At 53.4% G+C, this 17929-nt stretch overlaps 1 protein-coding gene across 2 annotated transcripts in view; it reads left to right on the top strand.

The window, feature by feature from the left end:
• Window positions 1-3799: 3799 nt before the first annotated feature.
• The window catches only part of ERCC4 (ERCC excision repair 4, endonuclease catalytic subunit), a 21866-nt gene continuing 7736 nt past the window's right edge, over window positions 3800-17929 (top strand). For both annotated transcript variants that reach the window (XR_009757107.1, XM_061577066.1), the window contains exons 1-9: window positions 3800-4176; window positions 6804-6984; window positions 8001-8196; window positions 8650-8857; window positions 10128-10308; window positions 11715-11843; window positions 12313-12423; window positions 15067-15460; window positions 17873-17929. The exon at window positions 17873-17929 is cut by the window's right edge and continues 336 nt beyond it. Coding sequence is in view for 1 of the 2 variants with exons in the window: in XM_061577066.1 (XP_061433050.1) it covers window positions 3997-4176; window positions 6804-6984; window positions 8001-8196; window positions 8650-8857; window positions 10128-10308; window positions 11715-11843; window positions 12313-12423; window positions 15067-15460; window positions 17873-17929 (1637 nt within the window). In the remaining variant the exon portion in view is untranslated. The remainder of the gene's footprint in view (window positions 4177-6803; window positions 6985-8000; window positions 8197-8649; window positions 8858-10127; window positions 10309-11714; window positions 11844-12312; window positions 12424-15066; window positions 15461-17872) is intronic.

Here is a 17929-nt window from a genome sequence, read left to right as displayed (position 1 = left end):
TGAGTGTGCTAGTGGTGAGTGTAGTAGTGGTGAGTGTACTAGTGGTACGTGTCTTTCCTCCTGATGACGATCGCTTGTGTTGTGATCGAAACGTCATAGTTTGTTTATTTTAAATTTACAATTTGTATTAACTTGTACCAATCTACGTGGCTTTACCGAAAGACCCAAAGAATATTGTCTTGTGTTTCTCGCTTGTGATGATAGAGCTTTATCTTCCATTGTTAACATCATTGTTTTCATTTATATTGCATTGCTATTTATTCATCTGATTTATTTTGCATTGTTTATCATCATTTATGTTCATCTTATTCATTATCGAATAATCATTATGATGATAATAATGATCTTCTTGGTTCTCTCGGTAAAGTCACTTATTTATATTTATTATGTTTTATTTTTATTATGTTATTACTTCCATTCTACGTGATGACTTTACCGAAAGAACCAAGAAGATGAATCCCTGCAGTCACGAACGCTTTAAATCGAAAGATAATAATGATCATTGTGGAGCGGTGGCGCAGTGGTTAGCGTAGCGGGTGAGGCCGTGCCTCGCTGCCACGTTTATGTATCTTTCGTGAACCGGTCCACAGTGGTCTTGATTCAATCATCGAGTGAAATGCGTGCAGAACGCGTGGGTCACGTGATGGCAGGATTTGTGTGTTGTCTTTCCCCCAGCACCATCGATTATCGCGGTTGGCTACGTACGGTGCGAAAGAAGTCCTACATACACGCATACATAGACTCACACAGAGACCCACAGACTCGCACGGAGACCCATAGACTCGCACATAGATCCATAGACTCACGAAGAGACGCATAGACTCCTCACAGAGATCCACAGACTCGCACAGAGACCCATAGACTCACACGGAGACCCATAGACTCACACAGAGACCCACAGACTCACACAGAGACCACAGGCTCACACAGAGACCCATAGACTCACACAGACACCCATAGACTCGCACAGAGACCCAGACTCACACAGAGACCCATAGACTCACACAGAGACACATAGACTCCTCACAGACATCCACAGACTCGCACAGAAACCCATAGACTCCTCACAGAGACCCACAGACTCACACGGAGACCCATAGACTCATACAGAGAGCCATAGACTCACACAGAGACCCATAGACTCACACAGAGACACATAGACTCACACATAGATCCACAGACTCACACAGAGACCCATAGACTCACACAGACACCCATAGACTCGCACAGAGACCCATAGACTCACACAGCGACCCACAGACTCACACAGAGACCCATAGACTCACACAGAGACCCATAGACTCACACAGAGACCCATAGACTCACACAGAGGCACATAGACTCCTCACAGACATCCACAGACTCGCACAGAAATCCATAGACTCCTCACAGAGACCCACAGACTCACATAGAGACCCATCGACTCCTCACAGAGACCCATAGACTCACACAGAGACCCATTGACTTCTCACAGAGACCCACAAACTCACATAGAGACCCACAGACTCGCACAGAGACCCACAGACTCGCACAGAGACCCACAGACTCGCACAGAGACCCACAGACTCACACAGAGACCCACAGACTCGCACAGAGATCCACAGACTCACACAGAGACCCATAGACTCACACATAGACCCATAGACTCACACATAGACCCATAGACTCACACATAGACCCATAGACTAACACAGAGACCCATAGACTCACACAGAGACCCATAGACTCACACATAGACCCATAGACTCACACATAGACCCATAGACTAACACAGAGACCCATAGACTCACACAGAGACCCATAGACTCCTCACAGAGACCCATAGACTCGCACAGAGACCCATAGACTCACACAGAGACCCACAGACTCGCAGAGACCCATAGACTCGCACAGAGACCCATAGACTCCTCACAGAGACCCTTAGACTCACACAGAGACCCATAGACTCCTCACAGAGACCCACAGACTCGCAGAGACCCATAGACTCACACAGAGACCCTTAGACTCGCACAGAGAACCATAGACTTCTCACAGAGACCCACAAACTCACATAGAGACCCACAGACTCGCACAGAGACCCACAGACTCGCACAGAGATCCACAGACTCACACAGAGACCCATAGACTCACACATAGACCCATAGACTCACACATAGACCCATAGACTCACACATAGACCCATAGACTAACACAGAGACCCATAGACTCACACAGAGACCCATAGACTCACACATAGACCCATAGACTCACACATAGACCCATAGACTAACACAGAGACCCATAGACTCACACAGAGACCCATAGACTCCTCACAGAGACCCACAGACTCGCAGAGACCCATAGACTCGCACAGAGACCCATAGACTCCTCACAGAGACCCTTAGACTCACACAGAGACCCATAGACTCCTCACAGAGACCCACAGACTCGCAGAGACCCATAGACTCGCACAGAGAACCATAGACTCCTCACAGAGACCCACAGACTCGCAGAGACCCATAGACTCACACAGAGACCCATAGACTCACACAGAGACACACAGTCTCACACAGAGACCCATAGACTCACACAGAGACCCATAGACTCACACAGAGACCCAGAGACTCACACAGAGACCTACAGACTCACACAGAAACCCACAGACTACTCACAGAGACCCACAGCCTCGCACAGTGATGTTGTCAACCGATTATCGCGGTTGGCTACGTACGGTGAAAAATAATTTCAACATACAACACACTCCGATTTCCATCAGGCCGGTCAAACGGTTGGCCAACACTTGCACGCAACGAATCCTTGCATTTTTTTTCTCACAAAAACAACTTGCGAATATGCAAAATAATTTTATCCTGACAGCTAACGGTCGACTGACCGTACCGCTATCATTTGTGGGCAGGTCGCTTCTTAAAAAAAGAACCCGTAAAAACTAAGTTTTTCACTATAAATCCTTTATATGCGTGGCATCGGTTTTATTTTATTATTCATTTCTGTTTTTCTTGAGTAAGAGTTTCATTTTTATCACATTGGTATTTTAAATTAAATATGACTTTTTTTTTCTAAAAAGTGGAAAATTTAGGAAAAAGTGGAAAATTTTGGAAAAAAAATTTTCACGAAAATAAATTGTCACGCACGAGTCTGTGTGCAAAATGTCAGCTCGATTGGATCACGGGAAGTGGGTTAAAACGACTGAAAGATGTGCACGGTCGTAAGCAAGCAAGTGAACTTAATATAAAGGATTTAAAACTAAGTTATTGCCTCGGTGGGGCTTTGTCTGGAAGGATGAGGGGGGGGGGGTTTAGTTGAAGTTTTTGCCATAAAGGATTAAAGCCTATTCTTGTATTTTGATACTGGCAAGGGAGGTCCTATGATGTAGCTGCTCACCACGAGCTCCCGATGCCCTGGGAATGGCATTGTCTTTGTGCCTGTGTCCTCTCTTTGGAATTTTCACACTTAAATTCTAACTTAGCAATCTTTGAAATACGTAATCAACCGGGCTATGCGTTAATTGTGTGTTGACTGACTCTCTGTGTTGCATTACATTACATTTCGATATTTTACTAGGTTATTTAATTTTAGTGTGTCTTTCTAATTTTCAAGCTTGCGTACCGTACCACGTCGTTGTCCACTCATTGACACGCTAATTTTTTCTCTGCCCCCTCCCTCTCTCTGCCCCCGCCCCCTCTATATTTAAGGCCTCGTCACAGAAACGACCTCTCTCTTTGTGCTGATACGTGTTCTCTCTCTCTCTGTGTGTCTTTGTGATATCTGCCTGCTTATATGTCTGTCTATAGTTTTCTGGTTAGATTTTTGTTGCTATTTCTTTTATACCTGATGACGATTTCTCGTGTTGCGATCGAAACGTCGTAGTATGCTGTTACTTAATTTATTATTTTATCTTTATACGTCACTTTACCGAAAGAACCAAAGAATGAATCAAAACCCGTTTGCGACCTCTGGCACGTGCCCCCCCCCCCCAGCCCGCACCCCGTTGCGGGCATGGAGATGGGAGCGCTACTGGAGCACGAGCGGCAGATGGCGCAGGAGGTGATGGCGGAGGACGGTCTGGTGGTGACGGCGCGCGGGATGGGCGCCGACCGCTTGCTGCTGCACCTCATCGCTCTGCACTGCGAGCCCGGCGCCCTCCTCGTCGTGATCAACACCTCGCCCGCCGAGGAGGTGGGCTGGGTGGTGGGGGGGGAGTAAGCGGGGAAGATGCCGCCGATGACGATGATGATAATTAATTAACACGTTCCATCGGAGTGGGCAGGTAGGAACTTGATAATTGGTTTTTTACCCTTCCATCTGGCAACAAAACTGACACCTTTTTTTACAAGGAGTCCTGTTTGCATAGACCGCAATACCTGCAGTCATAATGCAAACAAAAAACATAACTCTGATAATGTGCACTGTCCTTGAAGTTGATTGGTCCACACCCGAGACAGCTTTCCTTAGAGCCTAGTCTCACATGGTGTTGGACCAGATGACGCCAAAAGGCGCACAACTCAAAGACAATGCACCATCAGAGTATGAGAGCTCGGGGTAAAGCATTTACACCATTGGAACCTCATTTGCCAGTAAAAATATGATAATTGTTTTTTTACCCTTCTATCTGGCAACAAAACTGACACCTTTTTTTACAAGGAGTCATGTTTGCATAGACCACAATACCTGCAGTCATAATGCAAACAAAAAACATAACTCTGATAATGTATGCACTGTCCTTGAAGTTGATTGGTCCACACCCGAGACAGCTTTCCTTAGAGCCTAGTCTCACATGGTGTTGGACCAGATGACGTCATCTGGTCCAACACCAGGGAGTGGGCAGGTAGGAACTTGGTTGGACGGCGCATCCGTGTCGCGCGGCGCGTCACGTGGTGCTGAGCCCGCCCGAAGCGCTCTATGAAATACAAATCAAGGGCGTGGCTTTGCACGACAGACAGACAAAGAATCCCTGGTGGGCAATCAATCATAATTTGGAGCTTTCGTGACTGCAGGAATTACTCTTTGATTTTTTCGGTAAAGTCACGTATAAAGATAAAATAATAAGTTAAATACTAGCATACGACGTTTCGATTGCAACACAAGCCATCATCATCAGGTATAAATGAAATAGAAACACAAATCTAGTATAGTTAGAAATGGAATGTAATACAACAGAGAGTCGGATAACATAACAGTCAACACCCTACCTGGTTGATTACGTTCTTCCTGAGAATGCTAAATTTGACAGAGAGATAAAACACAGAACCAGAGACATATAGACAGACATATAAGTAGAGACAGATATCACAGAGCTACATAGAGAGAGACACAAACATAGGCACACAGAGAAAGCCACGTCTCTGTGTCGAGGCCTTAAGTAGAGAGAGGGAGCGGGGGCGGAGAGAGAGGGAGGGGCTAGAGAAATTAGCATGTCAATGAGTGGCACGGTGAGTAGTACGGTGCGAAAGCTTGAAAATTAGGAGACAGGGAGAGAGACACACTAAATTAAATAACCTAGCAAAATATCAAAATATAATGTAATGCAACACAGAGAGTCGGTCAACACACAATTAACTGCCCTGGTTGGGCAGTGTGGAACCTGTTGTTCCTACCTGTATTATTATTGTTGTGCACTGCTGTTGTTGTTGGTGATGGTGGATGTGCTTGCTGTTCGTGGTGCCGGTTGGCAGTGATCGTGGTGCTGCTGATGATGCTCGAAATGCTCGTGATCGCGGTGAAAGATGTGAGCCCAGTAGGAACATGACAATGCTGATGGTAATTTTTGATGATGATGATGATGCGTACGGTGCGAGAAAATGATGCTGATTATTAGTGCTGATGACGAAAGCTGCTGCTAGTGCTGATAATTACACTGGTCAACACACTTTTTCTGGCATAAGGTATTCCAACGGTTTGAATGTGCTGATTCCAAATCTGGCATCAGTTTTTGTCTATCACATCAGGTTTTTGAGATATCAAATATTGCATTTTCAATAAAAACTGCAGAAGAAAAATATGAAATAAATGTGGATATCTACATAAAATTATATTATAAACACACTATCCTAAAAATACAGCACCATAGTTTAACACTAAAGCAGTCACTGACTCGCAACAACTTGCAATCATAAGTGACAGTTAATTTCGGGTAAAATCAATGAAAATGGGGTATGCCGATAGCATAATAAGTATAACCCGTAAAAACAAAGTTTTCACTATAAATCCTTTATATGTGTGGCGGCTAGAGTCCTCTCGTCCTCTGTCTTGAGATGGCTGCCACCTATGGGTCAGATGATTGCATTGCACCATTCAGCAATTGGTAATTAAATATAATATTTTTGTCCTAAAAAGTGTAAAATTTTTGAAAAAAATTTTCACGAACATTAATTGTCACGCACAACGAGTCTGTGTAGAAAATGTTAGCTCGATTGGATCACGGGAAGTGGGTTAAAAACGACCGAGAGATTTGCACGGTCCTAAGCAAGCAAGCGAACTTAATATAAAGGATTTAAAAACGAGATGTGATAGAGCAAATCTGAGATCAGATTTGGAATCGGCACCCTGAAATTAGTCTAGAACAGCTGCAAAAGTCCAGGCCAGAAAAAAATGTTTCTTTTGTTGTTGACCAGTCTAATGATCACTCCTCTGATTATGACAGTCCTCTCGATGCCGACAACGCTGACGACGATGGTAACGGCGGCGCTGTTGCTGTTCCCGCTTGCTGGTGGCGGTGTTGATAATGATGCCGTTGATCGTGACGCGAACGGCAATAATAACACTCGCCGATGGTGACGATGACGTCGTTGACCATCTGTCCACAGGAGCACTTCATCGAGGAGTTGCGTAGGGCGGGCGTGTCGCACCTTCCCCGCGTCATCACTAACGAGGTGAGCGGACCGGAGCGCCAGGACGTGTACCTTCAGGGCGGTGCCTTCTTCATCACCAGCCGCATCCTCGTCGTCGACTTCCTCACGGATCGCATCCCCGCTCACCTCATCACAGGCGAGGCTTCGAGAGATCCGTGTCGCGCGGCGCGTCACGTGGTGCTGAGCCCGTCCGAAGCGCTCTCTATGAAATACAAATCGAGGGCGTGGCTACGCACGACAGACAGACAAATAATCCCTGGTGGGCAATCAATCTTAATTTGAAGCTTTCGTGACTGCAGGAATTACTCTTTGGTTCTTTCGGTAAATTCACGTGTAAAGATAAAATACTAAATTAAATACTAGCATACGATGTTTCGATTGCAACACAAGCAATCATCATCAGGTATAAATGAAATAGAAACACAAATCTAGTATACTTAGAAATGGAATGTAATACAACAGAGAGTCGGATAACATAACGGTCAACACCCAACCTGGGTCACAGGCCTGTGATCTTCGCGACGCTCGTTACGCTCGCGCTCGTACAGAGGTCGCAACCGGGTACCCGATACCTGTACCCTACCGATACCCGGCTACCCGTATCACCCGGCCGGGTACGGGTACCCGTTTGCGACCCTGGTGCGGCCGGGTACGGGTAGGTCGTGAGTCACTGGTGAGTCACCGTTTGTCACTCATTTCCCAACGTCTTGTTTCTTCTCACAATTCAAGTTCCTAGAATCAACCCACCCGCGCCTGCAACATGGCTTCATCCCAGAGGTCGCAACCGGGTACCCGATACCCGTACCCTACCCAATACCCGGCTACCTGTACCCGGCCGGGTACGGGTACCCGTTTGCGACCCTGGTGCGGCCGGGTACGGGTATGGGTAAGGAATCAAAACCCGTTTGCGACCTCTGCTGTCCCGTGACCTCCTGCCGGCGAGCCTCCGGCAACTTCCACGCGACGGCCTCGGAGTGCACCTGGCCTGGCGCGGGCGCCGTGGTGACGTCACCGCCGTGGCGAACGGCGGCCGCTGTTGTTGTCGTCGCTATTCTTCCCTGGCCACCCCTTCATCGGCGCTCGCGAACAGCGCTTGCCCTGGCAGCCTATTAAAAGCCGCCACGGCGTTGGCCGCGGTTGTTTCCGGCGCAGGAATCCTGGTGTACAAGGCCCACCGCCTGATCGAGTCGTGCCAGGAGGCCTTCGTGCTGCGTCTCTTCCGCCAGAAGAACAAGACGGGCTTCATCAAGGCCTTCTCCGACCAGCCCGTCGCCTTCAGCGCCGGCTTCTGCCGCGTGGAGCGCGTCATGCGCTCGCTCTTCGTGCGGAAGCTCTACCTCTGGCCCAGGTAGCCCCACAGCCGTTGCTGCTCCATCACGTGTCCTGGTGTGTGTCTCGGCGTGTGTCTCGGTGTGTCCCGACGTGTCCCGACGTGTCCCGCCGTGTCTCAGCGTGTGTCTTGGCATGTCCCGATGTGTCTCGACGGATCCCAACTAGTCTCAGTGGCCCTGCGTGTCCTGACATGTCCCCACATCTTCTTGGTTCTTTCGGTAAAGTCACGTAGAAGGGAAGTAATAAAATAATAAAAATATAAAACATAATAAAATAAGACGGCTGCTTGTGTTGTAGCCGAAACGTCGTGAGAATTATTTTATTTTATTATGTTTCATTTCTATTATTTTATTACTTCCCTTCTACGTGACTTTACCGAAAGAACCAAGAAGATGGATCCCTGCAGTCACGAAAGCTTTAAATCGAAAGTGTCCCCACATGTCCCGACGTGTCCCGCCGTGTCCCGTAGGTTCCACGCGGTGGTGCAGGCCAGCCTGGAGCGTCACCGCGCCGACGTGGTGGAGCTGCACGTGTGCGCCACGGCGCCGATGCGCGCCGTGCAGGCCGCCGCGCTCGAGCTGCTCGACGCGTGCCTCAAGGAGCTGCGGCGCAGCAACCCGGCGCTCGAGTCGGCCGAGCTGACGCTGGAGAACGCCGTCTCCGGCGCGTTCGACAAGGTGACCGCCACCGCCGCCACCGCCACCGCCGCCGCCACCGCCGCGGAAAGCAAACGTTCTGTTGGGCACGCAGGACCCCTCCCTCCTTCGACCCGGAGGTTCCAGCAAAGGGTTGCTTCGGTCTTACGAGCCTTGGCCCCGCCGTGCGTGCCGGAGTCACGTCCCTGTGACTTCGGTGGCTAGGAGATGTTAACTACCTCGCCTGGTGTACAGGAGGTCGTGGGTTCGATTCCGACCCTGACGCCTGCTGCTGTATATTTGGAGTTTGTGTCTCTCTCATCATCATCACGGTGGCTCGGAGATGTTATCTACCTCGCCTGGTGTGCAGGAGGTCGTGGGTTCGATCACGACCCCGACGCCTGCTGCTGTATATTTGGAGTTTGCGTGTTTCTCTCTCTCATCATTATCACGGTGGCTAGGAGATGTTGACTACCTCGCCTGGTGTGCAGGAAGTCGTGGATTCGATCCCGACCCTGACACCTGCTGTATATTTGGAGTTTGCGTCTCTCTCTCTCTCATCATCATCACGGTGGCTAGGAGATGTTAACTACCTTGCCTGGTGTGCAGGAGGTCGTGGGTTCGATCCCGACCCTGACGCCTGCTGCTGTATGTTTGGAGATTGCGTGTCTCTCTCATCATCATCACCACGGTGGCTAGGAGATGTTAACTACCTCGCCTGGTGCGCAGGAGGTCGTGGGTTCGATCCCGACCCTGACGCCTGCTGCTGTATATTTGGAGTTTGCGTGTCTCTCTCCCCCCTGTGGTGGTCACGGGTACGGGTACCCGTTTGCGACCCTGGTGCGGCCCGGTACGGGTAAGGAATCAAAACCCGTTTGCGACCTCTGCCGTGTAAGCCCATCGGATCCCTCCAGCGCCACTCAATTTTCCCTATTTTTAAATCATTTATATTAAGTTCACTTGCTTGCTTGCGCGCTTACGACCGTGCAAATCTTTCGGTCGTTTTTTAACCCACTTCCCGTGATCCAGTCGAGCGGACATTTTGCACACAGACTCGTTGTGCGTGACAATATATTTTCGTGAAAAAATTTTTTTCCTACATTTTACACTTTTTAGGAATTTTTTAAAATATTTCATTACCAATTGCTTAATGCTGGTAGACAATCATCTGACCCATAGGTGGCAGCCATCTCAAGCCAGAGGACGAGAGGACTCTAGCCGCCACGCATATAAAAGATTAACAGTGAAAAACTTTGTTTTTACGGGTTACATTTTTTTTTTGTTTCTTGTCCTCGCGCTCTCGCTCCCCCAGACGGTGCGTCTGCAGCTTGACCCCGTGTGGCACACGCTCAGCTGGCGCACGCGCGCGCTCGTCCAGGACCTGAAGCTGCTGCGCACGCTGCTGCTCTACCTGACACAGTACGACGCGGTCACCTTCCTGGGCCTGCTCGAGTCCCTGCGCTCCAGCCAGAAGGCCTTCGGGCAGAACTCCGGTATTTGTCCCGTTTTGCGCACGGCAGCGAGGTCGCTGGTCGCTTGTTTTTGTTTACGCGCCGGTTTTAAAGGCCCCCCCCCACTTAGCTGTGCATTTTACGGGCAGAACTCCGGTAGTTACCCGTTGCACACGGCAGCGAGGTCGCTTGTTTTACTGGTAGGAACCAGCTGGTTACACCAGCACACACACAGGGGATTATTGTGTTCGTACGTCCGTCGTGCATCCAAAAATGGGAGGGGTGGGGCTGGGTGGAGAGGGGAGGGTGGGGAGGGGCTGGGTGGGGAGGGGCTGGGTGGGGAGGGTGGGGCTGGGTGGGGAGAGGAGGGTGGGGAGGGGCTGGGTGGGGAGGGTGGGGCTGGGTGTGGAGGGAGGGGCTGGGTGGGGAGGGTGGGGATGGGCTGGGTTGGGAGGGAGGGGCTGGGTGGGGAGGGGAGGGTGGGGAGGGGCTGGGTGGGGAGGGGCTGGGTGGGGAGGGGGAGGGGTGGGGCTGGGTGGGGAGGGGCTGGTCACCCCGTGGTGCCCTTATAAAACTCAACGTTTAACCTATTTAATTTAATTTTGAGAAAAATCTCGAACTTCCCCATGGTAACGTCATTGCCACGCGGCAGAATGCCCCTCAAACCTTGCTCGGTTCAGCGCTGTCAGCGAGCGCCGTTTGTTCTTGCCGCTGTCGGCGTTGCCACGCGCCAGTTCTGTTCGGTTCTTTCGGTAAAGTGACGTAGGGTAGAAATAAAATAAAATAAAACAAATGACGACGTTTCGATCGCAACACAAGCGATCCTCATCAGGTGGGACAACTATGGCAAGAAACAACTGCTGAAGTGGGCGAGAGAGTTGCCGTGGCAAGAGGTTGTATCGGTGAGAGAGGGGGGAGGCAGGGTTGAAGATTAAATTTCGATTTAAAGCTTTCGTGACTGCAGGGATTCATCTTCTTGGTTCTTTCGGTAAAGTCACGTAGAAGGGATCGCTGTCGTCTCGACAGACCTGTTCTTCACCTGAGGACGGCTGCTTGCGTTGTGGCCGAAACGTCGTGATAATTATTTTATTGTGTTTTATTTTTATTATTTTATTACTTCCCTTCTACGTGACTTTACCGAAAGAACCAAGAAGAAGGTTGAAGATTCCTTGTGTTGCGATCGAAACGTCGTGATTTGTTTTATTTCATTTTATTTCTACCCACGCGACTTTACCGAAAGAACCACGGGGTATGGATTCCTGCAGTCACGAAAGCTTCAAATCAAGATGTGATTTTATAAGAAAAAATTATAAAAAATTATAAAAAAATTATTCAAAAAAGGTTGCCCCAGACCCACCAAATATCCTCTTCATCGTAATCGCCCCCCCAACCCCCCCTGCCCCCCCCCCACCCCTTACTACCCCCGCCCCCCACCCCGTAACCCCCAGGATGGCTTTTCCTCGACGCGGCCAACTCGCTGTTCGTCCACGCCAGGGCTCGAGTCTACGGCTACGGCGACGCCGACGGCAAAACCACCGGCAAAGAGAAAGCGCCGCCCGCCGCCGGGAAGCGGAAAGGTACGTCCTGCCTGGGGGTCACGCGGCGTGCCGGGGCACCGTCGTCCCCGGCGATCGTCGTCGTGGTCGTCCCCGGCGACGGTCGCCACTGTCGTCCCCGGCGATCGTCGTCCCCGGCGATCGTCGTCCCCGGCGATCGTCGCCCCCGGCGATCGTCGCCATCGTGGACCGCTGCTGAGGCCGTGCGCGGCGCAGTGTAAATCCGCGGCGTCTTGCGACCGCGGTTGCGAGCGGTGGCGCGGCGGTTAGCGCCGCGCCGCGCTAAGAACCCCGGCCACCCCGCTCGCGGCCAACACCAGCGGCGGATTATCTGAACCGGTTCTGGGCCTCCTCTAGGTTGACTCGGTGCAAAAACTAAGCACTGGGGGAGACAAAGGCGGGCCTCGTGCGCCGTGCTGGCCTGCTTCAAGCACGAGCACTTGTCCCAACCGTCCTTTAAAGGCTACGCGGGGGACCTTTGTCTTTGTAGAGGAGCGCAAGGCGCCGACGGTGGAGAGGAACCCCAAGTGGGACGCGCTCATGGAGGTGCTGGGGGAGATCGAGAGGGACGCCGACTCGTGCACAGAGCTCGGGCCGCCCGGTGAGCGAGTGCGGTGTGTGGGCGAGGGTGTGGTGTGGTGTGTGGTGAGCGAGTGTGGTGTGCGGTGTGGGTGAGGTGAGTGGGTGAGTGTGGTGTGTGGTGTGGTGAGTGGGCGAGTTTGGAGTGTGGGTGAGCGAGTGTGGTGTGATGTGTGGGTGGGGTGTGTGGTGTGTGTGTGGAGTGTGGGTGAGTGTGGTGTGTGGGTGAGTGTGGTGTGTGGTGAGCGAGTGTGGTGTGGTGTGTGTGGGTGAGTGTGGTGTGTGTGGGTGAGTGTGGTGTGTGGTGAGCGAGTGTGGTGTGGTGTGTGTGGGTGAGTGTGGTGTGTGTGGGTGAGTGTGGTGTGTGGTGAGCGAGTGTGGTGTGTGGTGTGTGGTGTGTGGTGGGCGAGTGTGGTGTGTGGGTGAGTGTGGTGTGTGGTGAGCGAGTGTGGTGAGTGGGCGAGTGTGGGTGAGTGTGGTGTGTGGTGAGCGAGTGTGGTGTGCGGTGTGTGGTGAGCGAGTGCGGTGTGTGGGCGAGTGTGTGGTGTGGTGTGTGGTGAGCGAGTGTGGTGTGTGGGTGAGTGTGGTGAGTGGGTGAGTGTGGTGTGTGGTGTGGTGAGTGGGTGAGTTTGGAGTGTGGGTGAGCGAGTGTGGTGTGATGTGTGGGTGAGGTGTGTGGTGTGTGTGTGGAGTGTGGGTGAGTGTGGTGTGGGTGAGTGTGGTGTGTGGGTGAGCGAGTGTGGTGTGGTGTGTGTGGGTGAGTGTGGTGTGTGTGGGTGAGTGTGGTGTGTGGTGAGCGAGTGTGGTGTGTGGTGTGTGGTGTGTGGTGAGCGAGTGTGGTGTGTGGGTGAGTGTGGTGTGTGGTGAGCGAGTGTGGTGAGTGGGCGAGTGTGGGTGAGTGTGGTGTGTGGTGAGCGAGTGTGGTGTGGTGTGTGTGGGTGAGTGTGGTGTGGGTGAGTGTGGTGTGTGGGTGAGCGAGTGTGGTGTGGTGTGTGTGGGTGAGTGTGGTGTGGGTGAGTGTGGTGTGTGGGGTGAGCGAGTGTGGTGTGGTGTGTGTGGGTGAGTGTGGTGTGTGTGGGTGAGTGTGGTGTGTGGTGAGCGAGTGTGGTGTGTGGTGTGTGGTGTGTGGTGAGCGAGTGTGGTGTGTGGGTGAGTGTGGTGTGTGGTGAGCGAGTGTGGTGAGTGGGCGAGTGTGGGTGAGTGTGGTGTGTGGTGAGCGAGTGTGGTGTGCGGTGTGTGGTGAGCGAGTGCGGTGTGTGGGCGAGTGTGTGGTGTGGTGTGTGGTGAGCGAGTGTGGTGTGTGGGTGAGTGTGGTGAGTGGGTGAGTGTGGTGTGTGGTGTGGTGAGTGGGTGAGTTTGGAGTGTGGGTGAGCGAGTGTGGTGTGATGTGTGGGTGAGGTGTGTGGTGTGTGTGTGGAGTGTGGGTGAGTGTGGTGTGTGGGTGAGTGTGGTGTGTGGGTGAGCGAGTGTGGTGTGGTGTGTGTGGGTGAGTGTGGTGTGTGGTGAGCGAGTGTGGTGTGTGGTGTGTGGTGAGCGAGTGTGGTGTGTGGGTGAGTGTGGTGTGTGGTGAGCGAGTGTGGTGAGTGGGCGAGTGTGGGTGAGTGTGGTGTGTGGTGAGCGAGTGTGGTGTGCGGTGTGTGGTGAGCGAGTGTGGTGTGTGGGTGAGTGTGGTGTGTGGTGAGCGAGTGTGGCGAGCGAGTGTGGTGTGTGGGTGTGTGGTGAGCGAGTGTGGTGTGTGGGTGTGTGGTGAGCGAGTGTGGTGTGTGGGTGTGTGGTGAGCGAGTGTGGTGTGTGGGTCTGTGGTGAGCGAGTGTGGTGTGTGGTGTGTGGTGAGCGAGTGTGGTGTGTGGGCGAGTGTGGGTGAGTGTGGCGAGCGAGTGTGGTGTGTGGGCGAGTGTGGGTGAGTGTGGTGTGTGGGTGAGTGTGGCGAGCGAGTGTGGTGTGTGGGTGAGTGTGGTGTGTGGGTGAGTGTGGCGAGCGAGTGTGGTGAGTGGGCGAGTGTGGAGTGTGGGTGAGCGAGTGTGGTGTGGTGTGTGTGGGCGAGTGCGGTGTGTGTGGGCGAGTGTGGTGTGAGTGGGCGAGTGCGGTGAGTGTGTGTGTGGTGTGTGGGTGAGCGAGTGTTGTCTAGCGAGTGTGGTGAGTGGGTGAGTGTGGTGGGTGGGCGAGCGAGTGTTGTCTAGCGAGTGTGGTGAGTGGGTGAGTGTGGTGTGTGGGCGAGTGTGGTGTGTGTGTGTGGTGTGTGTGAGTGTGGTGAGTGGGTGAGCGAGTGTGGTGTGGTGTGTGGGCGAGCGAGTGTTGTCTAGCGAGTGTAGAGTGTGGGCGAGTGTGAAGTGTGTGTGAGCGAGTGTGGTGTGGTGTGTGTGTGTGTGTGTGAGCGTGGAGTGTTGTCTAGCGAGTGTGGTGTGTGTGTGAGTGTGAGTGTGGTGTGTGGGCGAGTGTGGTGTGTGGGTGAGCGAGTGTGGTGTGTGTGTGTGTGTGAGTGTGGTGTGTGAGCAAATGTGGTGTGGTATGTGAGCGAGTGTGGTGTGGTGTGGTGTGTGGGCGAGCGAGTCTTGTCTAGCGAGTGTGGCTCCCCTCGCTCTCGCATCGTGCTGTGCGTACTCCCCCGTCGATTCATCGCAGCCCCCGCTCCCCCTTCTTTCCCCCACCCCACCGTGTCCCCCAGGGCCCGTGCTGATCTGCGCTAGCGATCACCGCACCTGCGCGCAGCTGCAGGAGCTGCTGCGCGTGGGACCCGACGCTCTGCTGCGCCGCCTGCTGTCGCGGGCGCCGGGACGCGGCGATCCCTCGGCCGCCGCCGCCGCCGCCGGCGCCGCCCCTCCTCCCTCGCCGCCGCCGCAGCCGCTTCGAGGACGCGGCGGCGGTGAAGGCCGCCGCGGCTGGAGGGGCGCGGGGAGACGGGGCGGAGGGAAACGGGCGCGCGGCGGTACGGGGGCGGCGGCCGCTGAGGACGGGGCCCCGGACGGGGGGCCCGCGCGCAAGAAGGGCCGGGGGGACGCGCGGGAGGCCCTGACGCTCACGCAGATGCTGGGCGGGGATGAGGCGCAGCACGAGGGGAGGTGAGGGGGCACGCTGGGCTGCTGTGTGTGTGTGTGTTGGTGTGTGTGTGTGTTGCTGTGTGTGTGTGTCGCTGTGTGTGTGTGTGTCGCTGTGTGTGTCGGTGTGTGTGTGTTGCTGTGTGTGTGTGTGTTAGTGTGTGTGTGTGTTGGTGTGCGTGTGTGTGTCACTGTGTGTGTGTGTGTGTTGCTGTGTGTGTGCGAGTGTTGGTGTGTGTGTGAGTGTGTGTGTTGCTGTGTGTGTGTGTGTGTGTTGCTGTGTGTGTGTGTCACTGTGTGTGTGTTGCTGTGTGTGTGCGAGTGTTGGTGTGTGTGTGTGTGTGTGTCACTGTGTGTGTGTGTGTGTCGCTGTGTGTGTGCGAGTGTTGGTGTGTGTGTGTGTCACTGTGTGTGTGTGTGTTGCTGTGTGTGTGTGTGTTGCTGTGTGTGTGTGTGTTGCTGTGTGTGTGTGTGTTGGTGTGAGTGTGTGTGTCGGTGTGTGTGTGTGTGTGTTGTTGTGTGTGTCGCTGTGTGCGTGTGTGTTGCTGTGTGTGTGTTGGTGTGTGTGTGTTGCTGTGTGTGTGTGTGGAAGCTACCTGGTCTGTCGCTCTGCACGAAGCTTCAGGTCTTCTCGGCCACAGGCATTCCCTCCCTTCGCTACGCTTGCGAAACGTGGACCCCCCTAATGGAGCATCCTCGCCGGTTGGAAACATTTAGGCTGGCCTGCCTACGATCCATCCTGGGTTTAACCAGGCTGGATTGTGTGAGGAGCTCACAAATCCTTGAAAGATCTGAGCAAAGTCCCATCGGTGAGCTCCTCCGGCAGGCAAGGCTGCGTTGGCTGGGTCATGTAGCCCGCATGCCCAGCCACCGCATGCCTAAACAGCTTTTGTTCGGCCGGATCGAGGGGGCTAAACGTGCGCGGCACGGGCTAGAGAAGGGATGGAGTGATGTGGTACAGGAAGACGTAGAGCTGAGTGGACTTGCCGATGACTGGTACCAGCGGTGTCAAGATCGGCCTCAGTGGAGGAGGCTCGTGAAGGACGCTACTGGGCAGTTGGAGGCAGTCGCCCTCCAACAACAACGGAGGGCGGAGGAGCGACGCTCACAACAACGAGCGGAGCGCCGGGTGGCTAAAGCACAGCAAGTTGGCACAGTAGGGGGCACAGGTGGTGCATCAGCCAGTCATCTCGGTCATCTCAGTCAGTCGACCCGTGGTACCTGGGTCTGCCCCGTGACCTCCTGCCAACGGGCGTTCGACACTTCACGTGGCCTCAAGGTGCACATGGCCTGGCACAAGCGTCGTGGTGACGTCACCGCCACTTAGTGGAGAATGGCGGTTGTTGTTGTGTGAGTATGTTGCAGTGTGTGTGTGTCAGTGTGTCTGTGATGGGGAGCGGTGGTGTAGCGGTTAGCACACTGCGCTATGAACCCGGCGACTCGGGTTCAATTCCAGCTCAAGGCAAACACCAGTGACGATTATCTGAACTGGTCCTGGGCCTCCCCTAGGTCGACTCAGCCTCAAATGAATACCTGGTGCGGTGTGTAAACATCTCCACTGGGGAGACAAAGGCGGTCGGGCGTGGTGCTGGCCACCCACCTCCTCGTGCGCCGTACCGGCCTTCATAGGTGCTCGTTAACAGCACTTGCCTCTACAGCCTGTTAAGGCTACACGGGGGATCTTTGTCATTTGTCGCTGTGTGCCTGTGCTCGTGTGTGTAAGTGTACGTTGGTGTGTAAGCCGGTTCATGTGCTGGTGTCTACTGTTCCAAGTCGTGTGTGTGACTGTGCTCATGTGTGTAAGTGTACGTTGGCGTGTAAGCCGGTTCATGTGCTGGTGTTGACTGTTCCGAGTCGTGTGTGTGTCTGTGCTCGTGTGTGTAAGTGTACGTTGGTGTGTAACCCGGTTCATGTGGTCGTGTTTACTGTTCCGAGTCGTGTGTGTGTCTGTGCTCGTGTGTGTAAGTGTACGTTGGCGTGTACACCGGTTCATGTGCTGGTGTTTACTGTTCCGAGTCGTGTGTGTGTCTGCGGTAAAACCATTTTTTATTGTTTCTGGTTATTTTTCCACGCGGTGACCGGCGATACGAAACCTCGATTTTAAATAACCCCGGTGAAAAGTGGCCGCGGGGCGCACTTGGATTTGCTTCGCCGGTACCGGCACGTCAGTTTAACGCTACGCACGCACACAACGCTACGCTGATGCACGCACACAACGCTACGCTGATGCACGCACACAACGCTACGCTGATGCACGCACACAACGCTACGCACGCACACAACGCTACGCACGCACACAACGCTATGCACACAACGCTCCACTACGCACACAACGCTACGCACGCACACAACGCTACGCACGCACACAACGCTACGCTACGCACACACACAACGCTCCGCTACGCACGCACACAACGCTCCGCTACGCACGCACAGGGCACCTGGCGCAGACGATGGGGGGGACCACGTCGCCGCCACCACCGACGACCTCGG

Source organism: Lethenteron reissneri, chromosome 63, assembly GCF_015708825.2.
Source record: "Lethenteron reissneri isolate LAM-NWPU_2019-01 chromosome 63, ASM1570882v1, whole genome shotgun sequence".
Classification (NCBI taxonomy): Eukaryota; Metazoa; Chordata; class Hyperoartia; order Petromyzontiformes; family Petromyzontidae; genus Lethenteron; species Lethenteron reissneri.
The sequence above is the reverse complement of the archived record's forward strand: the minus strand, read 5'-3'. Positions and strand labels throughout refer to the sequence as shown.